This window comes from Nicotiana sylvestris, chromosome 6 (genome assembly GCF_000393655.2).
Source record: "Nicotiana sylvestris chromosome 6, ASM39365v2, whole genome shotgun sequence".
Classification (NCBI taxonomy): Eukaryota; Viridiplantae; Streptophyta; class Magnoliopsida; order Solanales; family Solanaceae; genus Nicotiana; species Nicotiana sylvestris.
In genome coordinates this window covers 5,779,892-5,798,126 of record NC_091062.1, presented here as the reverse complement: position 1 = coordinate 5,798,126, position 18,235 = coordinate 5,779,892, and the positions used below count along the sequence as shown (strand labels likewise).

At 32.6% G+C, this 18,235-nt stretch overlaps 1 protein-coding gene across 1 annotated transcript; it reads left to right on the top strand.

Moving 5' to 3' along the window:
- The first annotated feature begins 4,635 nt into the window (after nt 1–4,635).
- On the top strand, nt 4,636–7,433 carry LOC104229148 (uncharacterized). Its single transcript, XM_009781733.2, has 2 exons — nt 4,636–5,213; nt 7,120–7,433. Exons 1-2 carry the CDS (start codon nt 4,716–4,718, stop codon nt 7,276–7,278), a joined length of 657 nt encoding a protein of 218 aa, XP_009780035.1. The 5' UTR covers nt 4,636–4,715; the 3' UTR covers nt 7,279–7,433.
- The last annotated feature ends 10,802 nt before the right edge of the window (nt 7,434–18,235 follow it).

Sequence of the window (18,235 nt, the reverse complement as noted above, 5' to 3'; positions counted from 1 at the left end):
TACCACGGTTACTATCACGACTCGATCCCAAAGAAGGAAAAGCTTGATTCATGGCAGAGCATTTAGCAATGCCCGCATCTTGATGAGGTCGGCTGTCTAAGGACAGACGTGTATGAAAATTATGAGAAATTAATGGCCGGATCTTATCAGAGAAAAAAAATATATGATTTTTTTATTTGCTTAAGCCTCGGTAATAGAGTTAATTACCTAATACTTATGTTACTTGGAGATAGCAAATGCTCGATGACATAAAATAATTGAGATCCGTGCAAACTGACCTAATAGGCTAATACTATCAAGGAAAAGAAGACATAAGATACAATTCCGACAATCATTTTCATACCAAATACACACGTCCCTACTCTTTCAACCCTCATTAATTCTGAAAGAATTTGCCAAACATGAAGCCCCTTTGGTCTGTGGATTGCACAATTGCTACTGTAATAACAGGCCAATATGCTTGGTTCAAAGGGTGAAGGGCCCTCTGTTATATGTGCCAATGTAAAATCTTTCCCTCATCTTCTCAAATTATATATGGTCCAAAACGTATACTCCTTACCCTTATTTTCTTTTTCCTATTACTTTCGAAATAGTTTTTTTCCCTTTTACCAATACTTTACAACAATAACAATAACAAATCCAGTTTGATCCCAGCAGGTGGGGTCTAGGGAGGATAGTCTCTACGCAGACCTTACCCCTACCTAATAGAAAGACTGTTTCCAATAGACCCTCGGCTCAGGAAGGGCAAGAAGGAGAAGAGGAAAGCAAGGAAGGAAGAAAGATGGAAGATAAAAGAAAAAGGGAGAGATAAAGGATAAGTGATACCAAATAATAGCAACAGGGATTACAATACCTGAGGCGAACAAAACCACATAACGTAATAAAAATCTAAGAATATGAAGGGACATGCATGCTACTAAGACTATGGGTGACCTATAAACTATCTACTAACCTTCTACCTTAATTCTCGACCTCCACACCCTCCTATTAAGGATCATGTCCTCAGTGAGTTGAAGCAGCGTCATGTCCTGCCTAATCACCTCTCCCCAAAACTTCTTAGGCCTACCTCGACCTCTTCTCAAACTCTCCATGGCCAACCTCTCACACCTCCTAACAGGAACATCAACGCTTCTTCTCTTAACATGTCCGAACCATCTCAGCCTCAACTCCCGCATCTTGTCCTCTACAGAGGCTACTCCCACTCTATCCCGAATAGCTTCATTCTTAATCCTATCCCTCCTGGTACACCCACACATCCATCTCAACATCTTCATCCTCTGCTACTCATAATAAATATAGTTTAATGTGTGATAGTATAATATATTTATTACCATTATCTACTGGTGAGATGGATGAGATTTCTTTATCTTAATCAAATGTCTCAAATAAACACTTGGAATGGAGAAAATCCTCGTATGGAGCACATTCCCTTTAGTGGGCCCTATGCGACATAGTCCGGATCAGAAGCGGACTTATGTGTTATGTTGAGGGGTCACCGGACCCCGTAAAGTTCAACAGAAATCTTGTACATGTATATGTTTATACAGTAAAAATGATTAATTTAAATCATTTGACACCCTTAACGCTAAAAGTCTTTAAGGGGCACTGATTGAATAAAATATTGTGCCCCCGTCACGATAAATTCCTGGGTCCACTTCTGGTCCGGATCAAGTCTGTGTCAATGAGTATTGAATACCTTATGGTTAAACTAAAAAAGAGCAGGTTTTTACTATTTTTATCATGTTATCCATTAATGCATATCATAAAGGTTTACTTAAAATTACCTTTATATTAATAATGTAAAAATTATTTATTGATGAATAAGGTAAATTCATCCCAAAAATGGCACAGGATTTGCAAATCTTCACACACTGTCGTCTCACTTTGTGTGGTTGTTTAGTTATTTCGTGAAAGAATATTGCCATTGGGAAATTGATAGTATAACCAAAAATCTTTTTTGATTTGGTCGGTCTGATAATATAAAACTGAATTGTTTAACAGAAATGTGAATTCTTCAGCCACGACACGTCCTTTTAAAAACAACTACAATGTAGTTCGTAGGGTTCTGCATAGAAGAGATAATTATAACTGCAACCAAAGTCTAAATGAAGAAAGAGGGATAGAGGGAGGTATATATAAGAAGCGAATCGAGATTTAAAGTTTATGGATTCTTATAACAATCTCAAGTTAATATATAATATTAATCGAAAAACAAAATGGGCTTCACGTATATAATATACATTTAGTAATTTCGTAATAAATACAATATCTAGGCACTATTAGTTCACGTAAACCCGTAATTAATACATAAGTACATCCGATAAAATTGAAAGGTATATACACAAACGATATGTTTCACAATATTAATTTATTTAGTGTAACTTATGATAATATGTTAATTAATCTTCTGATTTGATATTTAAAAAAAAGAAGATTTGACATTGTTTAAAGTATGTCGTTAACCCTTTTTTTTTTCTTTTCCTAGCTACTTAGCATTTATAAGAGAACTTACCTTTTAAACAAGTATTTGTGAGGAAAAAACGATAAACTAGAAGTAACATGTTGAGGATTTACTTTAAAAGTGGTCCTTCACTTAATTAAATTATTATTATTATTATTATTATTTAGTTATTTTTTGAAAAAAATAAATGAACAGTGGAAGTTTTGTCTACCCTAAGCATGTGAGACCTAGCAAGATTGTCTTTCTCAAAAGAGTTAACATCTATGAGGGTATAATTCAGGTGAACAACCATTTCTAATAAATTTTCTTGTCTTCTCAAACTTTTAAGAACCTCACTTTCCATTCTCAATAAATATTCTTGAAAAGGATAGAAAATAAAGATGACAAATGGAGGGTATAAAGTTAGTTCTACACCTTGATGACTATTTATTGCTTTTGTTTTTCTCTATTTACTTGAAAGCTTGAGAAATAGGGGGAATAAATAGTTTGATATTAATGATTTTTATATAGACAAAGACCTTAATTTTATCCACTAATTAAATGTCACGGCCCCGACCATGCTGCTAAGGTATTGTCCGTTTTGGCTCGATTCTTTAAGAGAACCTTAGGACTTTTCGGCCTCACGATCTATTTTTCTTGACTTTATTCAAAAGGGTATTGATGCTAAGGTATTGTCCGTTTTGGCTCAATCCTGTAACGTTACTTAAGACTTTTTGGTCTCCCAAATTTTTTTCCCTTAATCTTTATTCAAAAGGGTATCTTAACAGTTGAATTCTGAACTTTCCCTTATATGGTCCTCAATTTTTCTCTTCCATTCTGACATGAGGTTTACTCAAAGCTTCACAATGAACTCCCTCTCTATTGTTCATGGTTTTGTCCTCTTGGACTTTAACCCAAGAGGCGCATCGATAGTTGAATCCTGAACTCGTGCTTATATGACTGTTAAATTTCTTCTCTCATTCCGATGTGAGATTTACCTTATGCAGACTTTACAACGAACCTCGTTTCGATTTTAACCACCACTAATCTGATGATTGTTACAATCAATCTCTTTTATCATATGATGTATACTCACAAAGAGTTTTTAAGTGATCTGATAATGTAATACTCCGTATTTTTTATATTATTGTTGTAAAGAAGTTAAACATAAACCAAAAGAACTTAACTTATATACACTGCCTATATAAAATTTTTACATCTATTTTAACGTTATAGCAAGTAACTGGCCTTATTTTTAGGTTATTAGTCTTAATTTTGTGGATTCTTACTTATAATTATCTATTAAATAACATGATTGTGTAAACAATAATATATTGTCGGCTCTAACGAAGAATTCAAGTTTTATTTCCTAGAAGGAAAAAAAAAATAAAAAAAAAATGGAAAACATCACATGTTCTATTTATAGTTTTCCTCTTTGTTTGCTAATAACTCAGCGTGGAGCTTAAATTTTTTCATCTATTGCTGCCATTCCTGCCATAGACTTTCTGTCCTCTCTATTTTTTTACTATTAACTATATTTAGAGCAATATACCTATCTGTTATATTGAGAAAAAAAAATTGATTCAATTTTCCATTCAATCAATTTACAAATAAAATAGAGAAAATAAAATGAAAGTGGGGTCCATGGGAGTATTCTGTAATTAAGAGTGGCGGTGGGAAGGTAAGGGGAAAGAAACAAATATGCCCCCCAAAGACAAATGATAATAGTGTCAAAAATATATCAAGTCTTGTTTAAACAATCCCACCATTTTATTATCCACAATTATAGGCAATAACACATGGTTTGCTACTTTTGATTAACCCTTTACCTACTATCTAATCAAACCATATTTGACCATAATACTTTTTCCTCATTTTTTTTGAGCTAGCTTCTATGATTCTAACAGGAGGCAGATCTAGTGCGTATTCAGTGAGCAGTGATTCAAATTTTGTACCTATATAAAAAATTAAAATGTATTAATCTCCGAAATTTCTTCTTGTTATAATAAATCAAACAACTCGATCCAACTTGAGAACGGTTGCTTTACATTCACGTATATTCATTTATGTGATTATCCCTTAGAAATGATTTTTAATATATAATAAGATCGCACTTGTTCTACACATTTATTCTTGTTGGTGTATTTGCTTTTGATTCTAACCAACTAGCAAAACCCCACCCCCACCCCACCCCACCCCCTACTTCAAGATTTATATACACTTCTCTCATTCCACCAAATAGCAATCAACAAACTCATATAGTGTGCTTCAAAAAATGACAACAAGAACAGGAGGAGAAAAGCAAAAGAAAGGAGCCATGTATGTATATAACATAGAAACTGGAAATCCGAAACCAAAACCCGAACCCGATTTATCATCCATGTTAAAGAAAGGTATTTCAAAAGGATGGGGTCTCAGAAGATCGAAAACTTATCGCGAAAATCATCAAGGTGAGTTGAATAATACTATGAATGTTGTTACAACAAAAGGAGAAACAAGAAAATCAGTTTCATCCATTGAATCAAGAAAATCAGTTGAAGATCAAGTGAAGCAAGTTGAATCAAGAAAATCAGTTTCTTATATTGAAACAAATAGGAAATCAGTGACACATGTTGAATTGAATGTAGCTTCAATGGCTGCAATTCTTCAAGTTAAAGTTTTGGTTACAGATATGCCAGGATTTATGCAAGTGCATGCTTTTAAATGTGCAAGAACTACTTTTGATAGTTTGGAAAAATTCAGCTCTAAACATATGGCATATAACATGAAAAAGGTATGTGTCCCATCCTTTTACCTTTGAATTTTGTGCATCATTTCATTTTTTTCTTGGCCAATTTTCTTTCAATTCGAAGCTCGGTATACAAAACATTTCGCATTCACGTAGGATTCGGGGAAGGGCTGCACCTCAAGTAGTGTGATATAGGCAACTTATTACCTACTCTAGTGGAGTATCAGTGACTGATTCCACGACTCGAACCCACGACCTATAGATCACAAGGAGACAATTTTACCGTTGCTCCAAGACTCCCTATCATAGTAGAAAACAATTATGAAGTGGATTTTCCTTGAGAGTTTTTACATAAAGTCCTTAGTCATAAATTTTATGCAATTTGAGAAAGAGTTTAACTTTTGGGCAGGAATATTGTATTATTTTTTCATACCATTAGGGTAAGATGACCTATAATAATACATGACTATTTATCATAATGTAGTGACTTAGAACACACAGTAAATAACATGCAATAATCAATTAAAATATATCGATAATATAATCTCTTTCGAGAGCGTGGTAACAACTTGTAAATATAGGGGGTGATAGTTATTAATTTACTGTATTTCTCTTTGGAAAAAAGATACTATATAGCTGCTCTAAAAATAATAGTTGAAAAAATATATAAAATTTGTATATTTTTTGTATATATATCTTGTATGTTATATACAAAAATTATACAAGTTTTATATACTTTTTCGGCTACCAAATATAAATAGTTTCTGTCGCGGGATAAAAATGATAATACCCCTTTCTCTTTCTATACCCATTGTCCAAATATGGTTGTTTTAATAAATAAACAAAAAAAAAAGAGTCTGAAATAATTTTAGATTACTTTCTGGAATTTTCTTTTCTTGGAAAACAACCCCAACTATTTTTACCTGAAAAGAAGTTTCTCATTCTGTTTGAAAGTTTATAGTTTTATACTGGAAAAAAAAAACTCACACTACATTTACTATGTGAAATATAAAAGTCATCTACTCATTTTTATGGCACATGTAAATGTTTGACAAATAAATACATGCAAACCTGTCAATCAGATCTGAGACAATTGATTGAGGGCTAGACCATATATTAAACAAAAAAAAATCAGGGGCACCCCATTAAATAGTGTAAAATCACAAGTTAATATTTAATAATAGTAAACTGTATCTATAATCATGTGCTAATTGTCAATTACTATTCTCCTCTTAGTCATCCCATGTGAATAACAGAAGCAAAATTAAAGATGGCTACTTCAAGAAATAATTATATTTATTATAAAACAGCTGTGGAAGTAATATTCTACTGATTTAACTTTTACGTTGATAGCATAAAAAATCTATATACATTATCAGATCACTAAAAAGATAAATACAAGTAACGATTCATAATAAATGAGATCATTAACTTGAAAAATAAGGTAGATAATTTGATATAACATGGTAAAATATACCTATAATATAAAAATTCTTGATATTATCAATGTATATAAGTTAAAGAGATCTTTATACAAATAGCCGGTGACTATTTATTTTTTCTAACCGGTATACATCAATTATACTCTGATTATATACGGTTATACATATATTATATATAAATTATACATATTATATATATATATATATATATATATATATATATATATATATATGCCAGCTATTTTAAATTTAAGCGATCGGATGCACAACTATTTAGGTTAAGTCTTTATACAAATAGCCGGATAGATTCATTCTTTATTTTTTCTAGCCGGCATACATAAACTATGCACTGACTATACACAGTTATACATATAATATATATGGATTATATTTATATTATATATCCGCCAACTATTTTCTTTTAAAGAGTTTAGTGATCGGCTATTTAATTTAATTTTTCTAAGTTAAATCCATATTTTGATGAGATTCTTGTTTACAAATTTCAACAGGAATTTGACAAAATATATGGGCCGGCCTGGCATTGTATAGTGGGCTCAAATTTTGGGTCATATGTGACTCACGCCACAGGTGGCTTCCTCTATTTCTCAATGGAAAAGCTTTATATATTAGTTTTCAAGACAAAAGTGCAAAAGACCATTGAACCATAATTTATTTATTTTTTGGTAGTAAGATTTTTAGTCTTGTGATTTATATCACGTTTGTAGAAAGTTCCTTATTTTTTATTTAGGGTTTGTAAATGGAAATTCATTGAGATGAAGTGTGTATATGTCTTAAATTCATATGAGAATGTGCAATTGTCTTATATTATTGCCTCCTTTTCTTTTTATTTAATTATTTATTAGTCTCTATGATTTCAACAATTTAAATAATTTTCACATTACATCTTTATTTTTCCCTCAGGAAATTCTTAGAATTCTCCTTGCTTAGCTTTCAATTTGACTATGACCATCAAATGAATGTGAATAACCCGTCTGACCCGTGTAAATACAGTAGTTTCTTACTCGTGCAAAAGAACTATTTCTTGAAAACTTGGATAACTTACCGTGATGTTTGTCCCCCATATTACTAGGAACAAAGAACCCATACCCTAATCCGGGAAAAGGCAATAACGACCCAGGAAATGATGAAGTATGTGAATTGATTCTCTTTGAATCCAGACCTTTTAACGTAAAATAAAAAAAATAAGGGACTAACTTCTTGTAAATTCATGGCTTTATGACCATATAACTAGTTTGTGTTAATTCTTTTTTTTTTTCTTTTGCTTTAACTTACCTTTGGGTTATAATTTGTTTAATTTATGAGTCTTACAGTTAAATTAATTAATAATTTGATATAAACACCGGTTACATATAAATACTTTTCGACCCAATAGCCTATTAGTGTTCAACATGGCCATTCTTAAAGTTTTCTTCACTTGCCTTTTGGTTTTATGCAAAATGATTTCTGCCCATTTTCTATAAAAATTTCTCTTTTTGGTTAATTTTATGTAAATGTTATGGAATAAAAGCAATTTAGTAAAACATGAACAAGAAATAAAAGCAATTTAGTAAAACATGAACAAGAAATAAAAGCAATTTAGTAAAATATGAACAAGAAATAGAGATAGAGAGAAGGAAGAGATTTTCTTCTTTAATAGTGTGTATTTTCCTATTTATTACAAGGCCTTTATATAGGCATGAAAAGTGAAGAAAATATGTCATGGAATATGTCATTGAACATAGAAAATATGTCATTGAATATGCCATTAACCATTTGAGAGAAAGATCATGGAGGAAGAGTAGACATCCACCATATTTTGATTTTTATCATAACACTCCCCCTTGGATGTCCATAAATAATGTGCCTCGTTAAAACCTTATTAGGAAAAAACCCTATGGGAAAAAAATCCTAATGAAGGAAAAAGAGTACACATATTTAGAAATACGCCTTTTGGTTGCCTCGTTAAAAACCTTGCAAGGAAAACCCAATGGGACAAAACCTTGTAAGGGAAAAAGAGTACAACGCGTATTAACTCCCCCTGATGAGATCATCAGTTCACATCGTTGAGCCTTCGTATCCCAATCTTGTACACTAGTTTCTTGAGGGTTGACGCCGATAGATATTTGGTGAACAAATCAGTCATATTATCACTTGAATGGATCCGTTGCACATTAATATCACCATTCTTTTGAAGATCATGTGTGAACAATAATTTAGGTGAAATGTGTTTTGTCCTAACTCCTTTATGAATCCTCCCTTTAATTGGGCTATGCATATTGTATTTTCTTCATACAAAACTGTGGGTAGTTTGTCACACTCCAAACCACATTTGTATCGAATAAGATGTATAGTAGACCTCAACCATACACATTCTCGACTTGCTTCATGAATAGCAATTATCTCAGCATGATTAGAAGAAGTAGCCAGGATTGATTGCTTAGTCGATCGCCAAGATAAGACAGTGCCACCACATGTAAACACATAACATGTTTGAGATCAAGCCTTGTATGTGTCATATAAATACCCTACATCGACATAACCAACAAGATTGGTATTGCAATCATTGCCATAAAATAAGCCCACACCGGTAATCCCCCTTAGATAACGCAATATGTGCTTGATTTCATTCCAATTTCTCCTTGAGCGGAGCTATATCTTGCTAAGACATTAACTGAAAAAATTATGTCAGGACTTGTAGTGTTAGCAAGATATATTAGCGCACCAATTGCATTAAGATATGGTACTTTAGGACCAAGAAGCTCTTCATTATTTTCATGAGGTCGGAGTGAATTTTTATTTATATCGAGTAATCTTACAACCATCGGGGTACTTAATGGATGTGCTTTATCCACATAGAAGCTCTTTAAAATCTTTTAGTGTATGCTGATTGAAGGACAACAATTCCATCTTTCATATATTCAATTTGTAGACCAAGACAAAATTTTATCTTTCCAAGATCTTTCATTTCAAATTCTTTGTTTAAATAGTCTACTGCTTTAGGAAGCTCTCCAGGAGTTCTAATGATATTTGAATCATTAACATACATGGCGATTATAACAAATTCAAATCCATATCCTTTTATAAGGACACAAGGACAAATTGAATTATTCTTATACCCTTCTTTCAACAAGTACTCTCTCGGGCGATTATACCACATGGGCCCTGATTGTTTCAATCCGTATAAGGATTTTTGAAGCTTTATTTAATAAATTTCTTGGAAACCTTAATATGTTCCAAGACAATTTAAAATCTTTCAATGATATCCACTATACGCATATCAAGTTTTTCATATACTGCCAGATTAAAACCTGAAGTGACTATATCCACTATAAGAGAACATGTCTCCATATAATCAATGTGAGGATATTTACTAATTTTCTTGTGCCACAAGTCGTCTTTATGTCTATCGACTTGAACCTTTCGCACAAGAACACATTTATACCTCAATTGACTTTATACTTTCAGGTGTTGGACTATCCGTCCAACTTCACATTTTTCAAGTGAAGTCAATTTCATTGCGTATTTTTTATTTGGCCAATCTTTTATCCGTCCAAATTTCATGACAGATTTGATCTCAAGATCCTCGTCAATATTAATCATATTGAGCGCTACATTATATTAACAATATCGTCGACAATCATTTTATGTCGGTTCCATTATTACCCAATAAAGACATAACTTATTGAGATCTCTTTATTTCATTATTTTCAGGTACCTGAGCCTCTCCCATGAGGTCTTATGAAGTGTTATGTCGTGGTGCTCTTCTAGGGCACTTGCCTCCTTATTATGACCATTTTGAATATTTGCCCCTCTCCTTCTTCAAGGAGTTTTATCTTTGGAACCGATTGGTCTGTTACACTTCATGCGTGCCATAGACTCTGTCCCTCATGGACTTTATTCTATTTGGAGCATTAGCAGCTGAAATATGACATTTAGCTTTGGGTCAGCAAATGCGTCTGGCAATAATTTGTAAATGAATTATCACTTGAACTTCAAGTTTATATTTTCTTGTACGAGGATCTATATGTATTCATAATAATTCATTTCACGTATCACTTTCTCAGCTGCCCATTTTCTCCCCCTAATGTTGGGATCACCAACACATTTCCCAACCATCTTTCGGCTTCCTCGAGGTAGAGTTCGTTTTGTAATAGGAGCCCCGTTGGGCTTTTACGGAGCTTGGCCTGCTTTCGCATTAACTCACCATTTGGTGATTTGGTTCGTAGCAGCCCAAGTATATCCAGGAGTTCCTTTTACACGCTACGCTATCCTCGGCGACGATATCGTCATCGGAGATGAGCGGGTGGCTGAGCGTTATCGCGAGCTAATTTCGCCACTGAATGTTCCATTTTCGTTAGAGAAATCGTTAGTATCGTCAGTTGGTGCTTTGGAGTTTGCTAAGCGGTTCTTCGTACGCGGAGTGACTAAGGACTTTTTTCCTGTCTCCTCTCACATGTTAAGATCCTTAGTTAGTTCCATATCCCTTGTTCCTGTAATGAGGGCTATTATGTCTAAGGATCTTCCATTGTCGTATCGTTTACGGGAAGCTGGGTACCGGGTGTATACTCGACGCACGGCGCCTCCTAGGAGACACTGGAATCGGCATTTCCTCGTCTTTCACTCACCGAACGGTGTGTGTCCTCTCCCCTTTTGGATCTGGTTAAGCGCAACCACTGGTAAACACTTAACCTCTTATCAACAAGGTATGGTGAGGGGACCTGATTAGGCTCTTGACCCCTCGATTCCCGAGAAACTCGGTGATCTCGAAGTTTTTCGAAGCCTGGTCAGAGTACGACTGGTTAGGGGGGCATGGGTTTTGTCCGAATGGATGAAGTCCATTCTCTCTTACTGGTCTTGGTATAATAAGCATCACAAGAGAATTCTTGAAGAATCTTCTATTCTTCAATATATGTCAATGTAATTCTTAATTAATTTTTCGCATCATAATTGAACCGAGATGGTCAACCGGTCATGCCAATTAATATTTATTTTAGTAAATCTCTAGTTTACTTGTGGCATATGATTCCAGCATCATGCTTATATTTGTGTAGTACAAATAGAAAGAAGATCGGGTAACCTTTCATATTTACCCGGTATGATTATAGAAATATGAAGATATTCAATCTTCCTTTCATTTATAGTCTCAATATGCCAATCACTTTGACTTATATATTTGAAACTCAAAAAGTTTCTTTTGAGACTTTACAATATCAATGTCATGAATAAGTTTATTCATCCGGGTAGTAACAAATTAGTTTTTCCGGAGTTCTTAACAACTTTTGTACTACAAGATCTTTTATCATACCATTCATATGGTAAATGTCTCCTTCACGGATAAAATTATATCATAATAAATTGTCATGGTCAAAATCATCATAAGCAAAATCATTTCTTGCTTTAACTTTGCCTTTAATAACTTTTATAAGGCATGACAAAATAATATTTGGCGTACTACATGTACACGACCAATGACATATTCATGTAACCACACAATAATATTTATTCTCTTTATTTTACTCAAACCTCACTTAGAGGTGAGTTGTGTGGTATTCATCATGAATTGCATGTCATTATTCATTGCTTTTATCACATATTGCCACATTCAACTTTAGGAATGAGTTTGCATTCTCAATGTTTATCACAAGTTACATTCTCTTCAAGGAATGGATCATAATCAGTGACGTGTTTTATTATTTTCATACCAATTTAATGGTAAGCATTGTCTTCACATTTTGAAGGACTATTTTGAGAACCCTTATTGTTCTCCTTTTATAATCATAGTGATGATTATTATTATTTTGATATTTGGAATACCTACGTTCATTGTTCAACCACTTGTCTTCATTGAAACTTATTATGCACTGCTATCACATTCACTTCAAGAATGGAGCAAATCAAGTGGGACAATTTTCATGCATTTTCATGAAAAATATATTATTTTTCTTTAGTCATCATTATATCATCAATATGGTACATTGGGACTCAAACCCAATGTCTTACCAATATAAAGGCATGTTAGGCCATAATAAATTGGGACTCAAACCCAACTCTTATCATTATGGAGCATCAGGACTTGATCCCGATGTCTTACCCTCAATCAATGGCATAATAGGCTAAACAATATTGAGATTCATTCTCAAGCCTTAATTTCAATAACATGCCAAGAAAGTTATACACAACTAATTTGCAACTTAGCAAATCAAATTTGCTTTCTTAAATAAGTGTACAAATCTCAAATCAGCGTAAAGCTTTATTAATTATTTGTAGCATCTATATGAAATACAACCGTTTGTAGTCAGAATATTTCTTCTAAATTCTATTAGAGTTTAAAAGGATCATAAAATCATTGTCATAATATTTATTGAGTCTCTCTAAAAAATATTATTGTTTTCGGGGTATACCCTACCTATTGGATTTGATTTAACGCCATGACTTTCCTTCACTCAATTCAACCAAGCAATTAGTGAATAAATTTATCAAAAGTACACCTAACATATATATAGTACTAATACATAAATTCAGCATTTATATTACCTGAAAAGTTACACTATAGGTAACAACTTATCAGTTGTAGCTTGTGCATCATTCATATAAAATACTTAAAAATGGTAAGTCAGTAGCAAGCATCAAGTAGGTCATGGATACTCAAAAATACCTCTTCTAATAGTCATACTAATCATTGTTTGTTTTCAAATGATACGACCATAAATTATGAAGTATACTTTCTCAATAGCTGGTTTGTTTTCCCAATATCAAAGAAGTAATTAATCAACCTAGATAAAGATGTGAAGTATTTCTTGTTTTCTTCAAGATGATTTATGCTTTTAATCAGTATGACCAATTTTATATTATTTTTTATTCCTTTTTTTTGGTACTATATGCAAGTGTAAAAATCCAAAAGGAAAAAAAAAAATTCATCCAAGTAAAAGAAAATGTTTAAAGCGGCAGGACAGATTGAAGATAGTTAACACATAAATATGCATAGGACAATTTATATAAAATATCCCTGGTTACCATGACATGCATCATATCAACAATTAACTGTTACTATGATTTTCACATATAGAACTTCGAAAATTTTATTCCATTCATGTGATATAAAAGATGTAATATTAATATGTGCTTATGCAATACAGGTGTAGTACGAAGTTGTGTGCATATGAGATTTGAAAGGAATGAAAAGTATAAGATAATCATACCTTCTTACATTTCATTACTTACCATATGTAGTTTTTCTTTACATTTAACCATGTGATGATATGTATGACTTCTAATTGTAATCTTTCCGGATGTAGGAAAATTTTTGTATATATATATACAATTAGTTAGAGACTCGTGCTGATAACGTGTTATGGAATAAAAGCAATTTAGTAAAACATGAACAAGAAATAAAAGCAATTTAGTAAAATATGAACAAGAAATAGAGATAGAGAGAAGGAAGAGATTTTCTTCTTCAATTGTGTGTATTTTCCTATTTATTACAAGGCCTTTATATAGGCATGAAAAATGAAGAAAATATGTCATGGAATATGTCATTGAACATAGAAAATATGTCATTAACCATTTGAGAGAAAGATCATGGAGGAAGAGTAGACATCCACCATATTTTGTTTTTTATCATAACAGTAAAATACTTTTTGTACTTATGCTAGTCCATAATAGCTCAATAATGAGCTGAATTATGTGAAATTGACCTAGAGGGCCATATAGTAGGTAAGACTATATTATTTGAGGGGTCTATCGCACTTAATAGGAAAATTTTGGCTAAATAACAAAAAACTAATGGCTTGATTTTAAACATCCCTCATTTTCGAAATTGACATTATTTATTTAATGCCAAAATGAAAGGAGAATATATAGGAAACCATAATAGAAATGACCCCTACAGGTTCTAATTAATATATAATGTGTGGACTGTAACATGCAACTAGGCAACAAAAAGGTGGTTGACAGATTGAAATTGGGTTTGGTTGGATTATATATATATATATATATATATAACGAAAATGAATATTTTTATTATAATATATTCAAGTAGCACTTTATCTATAGTTTTTCCTTTGTCATCTAAATATATCATGTCATTTTCTTGTTGTTTTAGGTGATCAAACTTGGAAACTTTCAAATATTCATTATGAGTCTATGCCTAAGAAATTAAAGTAAATCTTCCACCTAGAGAGAGTAGAAATTTCTGAACAAAATATGTTCATAACTCACTTAAATATTACTCATACTATTGCATAATTAGGAAATTGATGTGTGAGTTAGGCATTTAATCGACCAATTTGGCATATTAATAATGTTTCAAAATATAGCACCTGCTTTGTATTCAACTAATTTGTTAACAAAAAGTCAAAACACTCAACAACTTTCGTGAAGCTTCAACCTGTCTATAATATTAGAGAATGGTTAAAAAGGATAGCTCGGCGCACTAAATTTTCGTTACGAGTGGGTGGGTGTGTTTGTGGAGGGGGGGTGTTCGGGTAAAAGATCGGACTATATTGAAACAGTTATACGTAATTTTAACTAGTATTTCTGCAAGAGATTATTTTTACGGCTTAAACTCGTCACTCGTAACCTTCTAGTCATAGGCGGCAATTTAAACCGTTGCACCCAAGCTTCACTTTCATCTAAAGTAGAGAAATATTTCTATTTTGAAAATGTAAACTTCTTCTCTATACATTTAAAAAAAAATTCATACAAGAAAAAAAAGTATATAGCAATACAGCAAATAGATTTAAAGTTAAAACTTACCCACATCCAATATTAATTTACACTAATTAAACCTATAAATACATAACGCATGTTCGCACTTTTAACTTAACCATGGTTAATAATATAGTTGTCACATATTTTATCATTAATCATGATAAGTTAATATATAGTAGTGTGAACATAGGTGTATACAGATAATTGTTTTGTGGTTCTATAGTCCAGAGAGAAATGATCTTATGAGCAAAAACCTATACCTAAGAGAATAAAAGAAGAAACGATACATCTTCTATTTTCCTTTTACCCATATAACACTGTAACAAATGGCAGCTCGATGCATAAGTTATTCTATATTTATGCAGGGTTCGGGGAAGGGTCATATCTCAAGAGGATGTGATGTAGATAGACTATCTTAATGCAAGCAATATTAGTCGCTACTTCCACGGCTAGAACCTGTGATCTATATGTCACACGGAGATAACTTTACCGGTGCTCCAAATTCCCATCTAACATTGTAACAAAGGGCAGCACAATGCACAAGCCGCGTTCACGCAGGGTCGGGGGAAGGGCCACATCTCAAGAGGATGTGATGTGGATAGGCTATCCTAATGCAAGCAATATTAGTGGCTACTTCCACGGCTAGAACCTGTGATCTATAAGTCATACGGAGATAACTTTACCGGTGCTCCAAATTCTCATCTAACATTGTAACAAAGGGCAGCACAATGCACAAGCCGCGTTCACGCAGGGTCGGGGGAAGGGCCACATCTCAAGAGGATGTGATGTAGTCAGCCTACCATAATGCAAGTACTAATGACTTCTTCCATGGCTCGAACCCTTGACCTATAGGTCACAAGGAGACAATTTTACCGTTGCTCCAAATTTCCATCTAACACTATAACAACAACAACAAACTGGGGTCTAGAGAGACCTTACCCCTATCTGATGAAGATAGAAAGGCTATTTCCGATAGACCCTCGGCTTAAAACCCATGTAACACTATAAATACCGAAAAAGATTACATACAAAAGGGTAACAAAAGTCTCATCTTACAAACAAAAACAAAAACAAAAATAGATGATTCCATATAATGTCTGAAGAAGAAACATAGTACAAAGCCATAAGAAAACACAGAGAAATACTTATAGAGGTCAATTTCACTACACACTAAGACTTACGTTGGACAAATTTACGTGGTTTTTTAGATTTAACAGGCTTACCAAATATGCCACAAATACCACAACTAGATACCTTAGGAGATGGAGGATCAATGGAGGGTTGCATGTAGTTATCTTTAGAACGATAACTAATACGAGGTTTTTCTTCTGACGATGATGAAGATTTTTGTTCTTTTTTCTTGTGTTGTTCTTGACTATGATCTTGAGTTGAAATTTTGTTGAGTTCCCCAGATAATAATTTATCATCCCATATTAAACCTGATGAACCTTGTCTTCTAAATGATATTTCTGACCTTGGCAATATTTCTCCTGTAGTTGAAGCCATGACACTTTATTATTCTTCTTCTTCTTCTTGATCTAATAAGGGGAATTCTTGATTTGAAGATATCAAGGTGAATTTGAGTCAAAAGGATTTGTTCAATGTGGATATACTATAAGAAATTATAAGATATGAAAAGATTGATTAGTTGGACAATGATGTGATCATAAAATTAATGATATCCCATTTTGTAGTTTTTGAAATTACTTGTTTGCCCTTTGAAATTAGTGAAACTATTTTTGAAGATTTAACAAGACTAGCGCCATGAAATTTTTCACTTTTTTCCAAAATCATTGTTTGCCCATAAATTTTTCAATTTTCACTTGAAGATAAATTTTGGAATTTTTGAAAAAATTGAAAAACTACAAAAAGCTGTCAAAATTTTCACTCGGATCACTAACAAAAATTAAAAAACAATCCAAAATTATATTCATGTCCAAATACAACTCTAATTTTAAATAATATTTTCACTTGAAAAAGAAATTTACTTTTTTTTAAATTTTACAATTCTTATGTCCAAACGCCCACTAAATTCTTTCTTCTGTCCTTATTCGAGAACTATTGCCTACGATCATAAATGGTAGGATTAAAGTTATATGGATTGACAGTATATAGGATTTGGTAATATCATTAAATTAGATAATTTGATTTTTTTTTGTTTCTCCCTCGGTGTTCGGCATATGTATTGTGCTCTGATTAAATTTGAAATCACACGAGAAAATCACGCATTTGAGGATAATACACTCCCTAACCAAGACGAATCCATACTCAAGACTTGAACCCGAGATAATCCGATATAAGAGTTGTAATTTCAATCAGGCAAGTAGGTTGAATATGAAGGTAGTAAGGAAGCACAAATATGGACGACAGTCAAACTTATATGAAAGTAGCAGCCATCTTTGAATAGAAAATTTGTTTTCAAAATTTTCATAAATAAAAAAATATGAGTAAGAAAATGTCACTAGCAAATACAGTGATTTTTTATTTTAAATCTTCCAGATTATTTCGATGTGATTGATTTGATTATTTGGAGAAGTCTCTAAAATTACGTTAATTTTTCCTCGTGCTATTTGTTTTATCTATGTTTTGGTAACGAGTTAGGAGTTATTGAGGTTTAGTATGGAGTGATAACGTATTAATATGTCGAGTAATTATTTGAAAAACATAAGATTTTCCAATGAATTAATAATTAAAGTAACAAATGAATTAATCCTTTTTTTATTTCCTACCCGATGTCTGGTACCCATATTGGATCTGACTAATCCGGAAAAATTCTAAAATGGGGGTAAAACACATTCCCAAGGTTCAAAATCGCAACTTCTAATTTAAGTCTTACAATGGGGTAAAACACTCTTATGAGGGTAAAACACTCTCTGCCAAAAGAAACTCCACAAGCTTCTAGTTTAGGATGAATTA

Excerpts from the sequence above, each read along its gene's own strand:
- LOC104229148 (XM_009781733.2), top strand. The coding sequence starts at position 4,716 with ATGACAACAAGAACAGGAGGAGAAAAGCAAAAGAAAGGAGCCATGTAT. Across the intron at positions 5,214-7,119 it reads TGGCATATAACATGAAAAAG|GAATTTGACAAAATATATGG; the intron begins GTATGTGTCCCA and ends AAATTTCAACAG.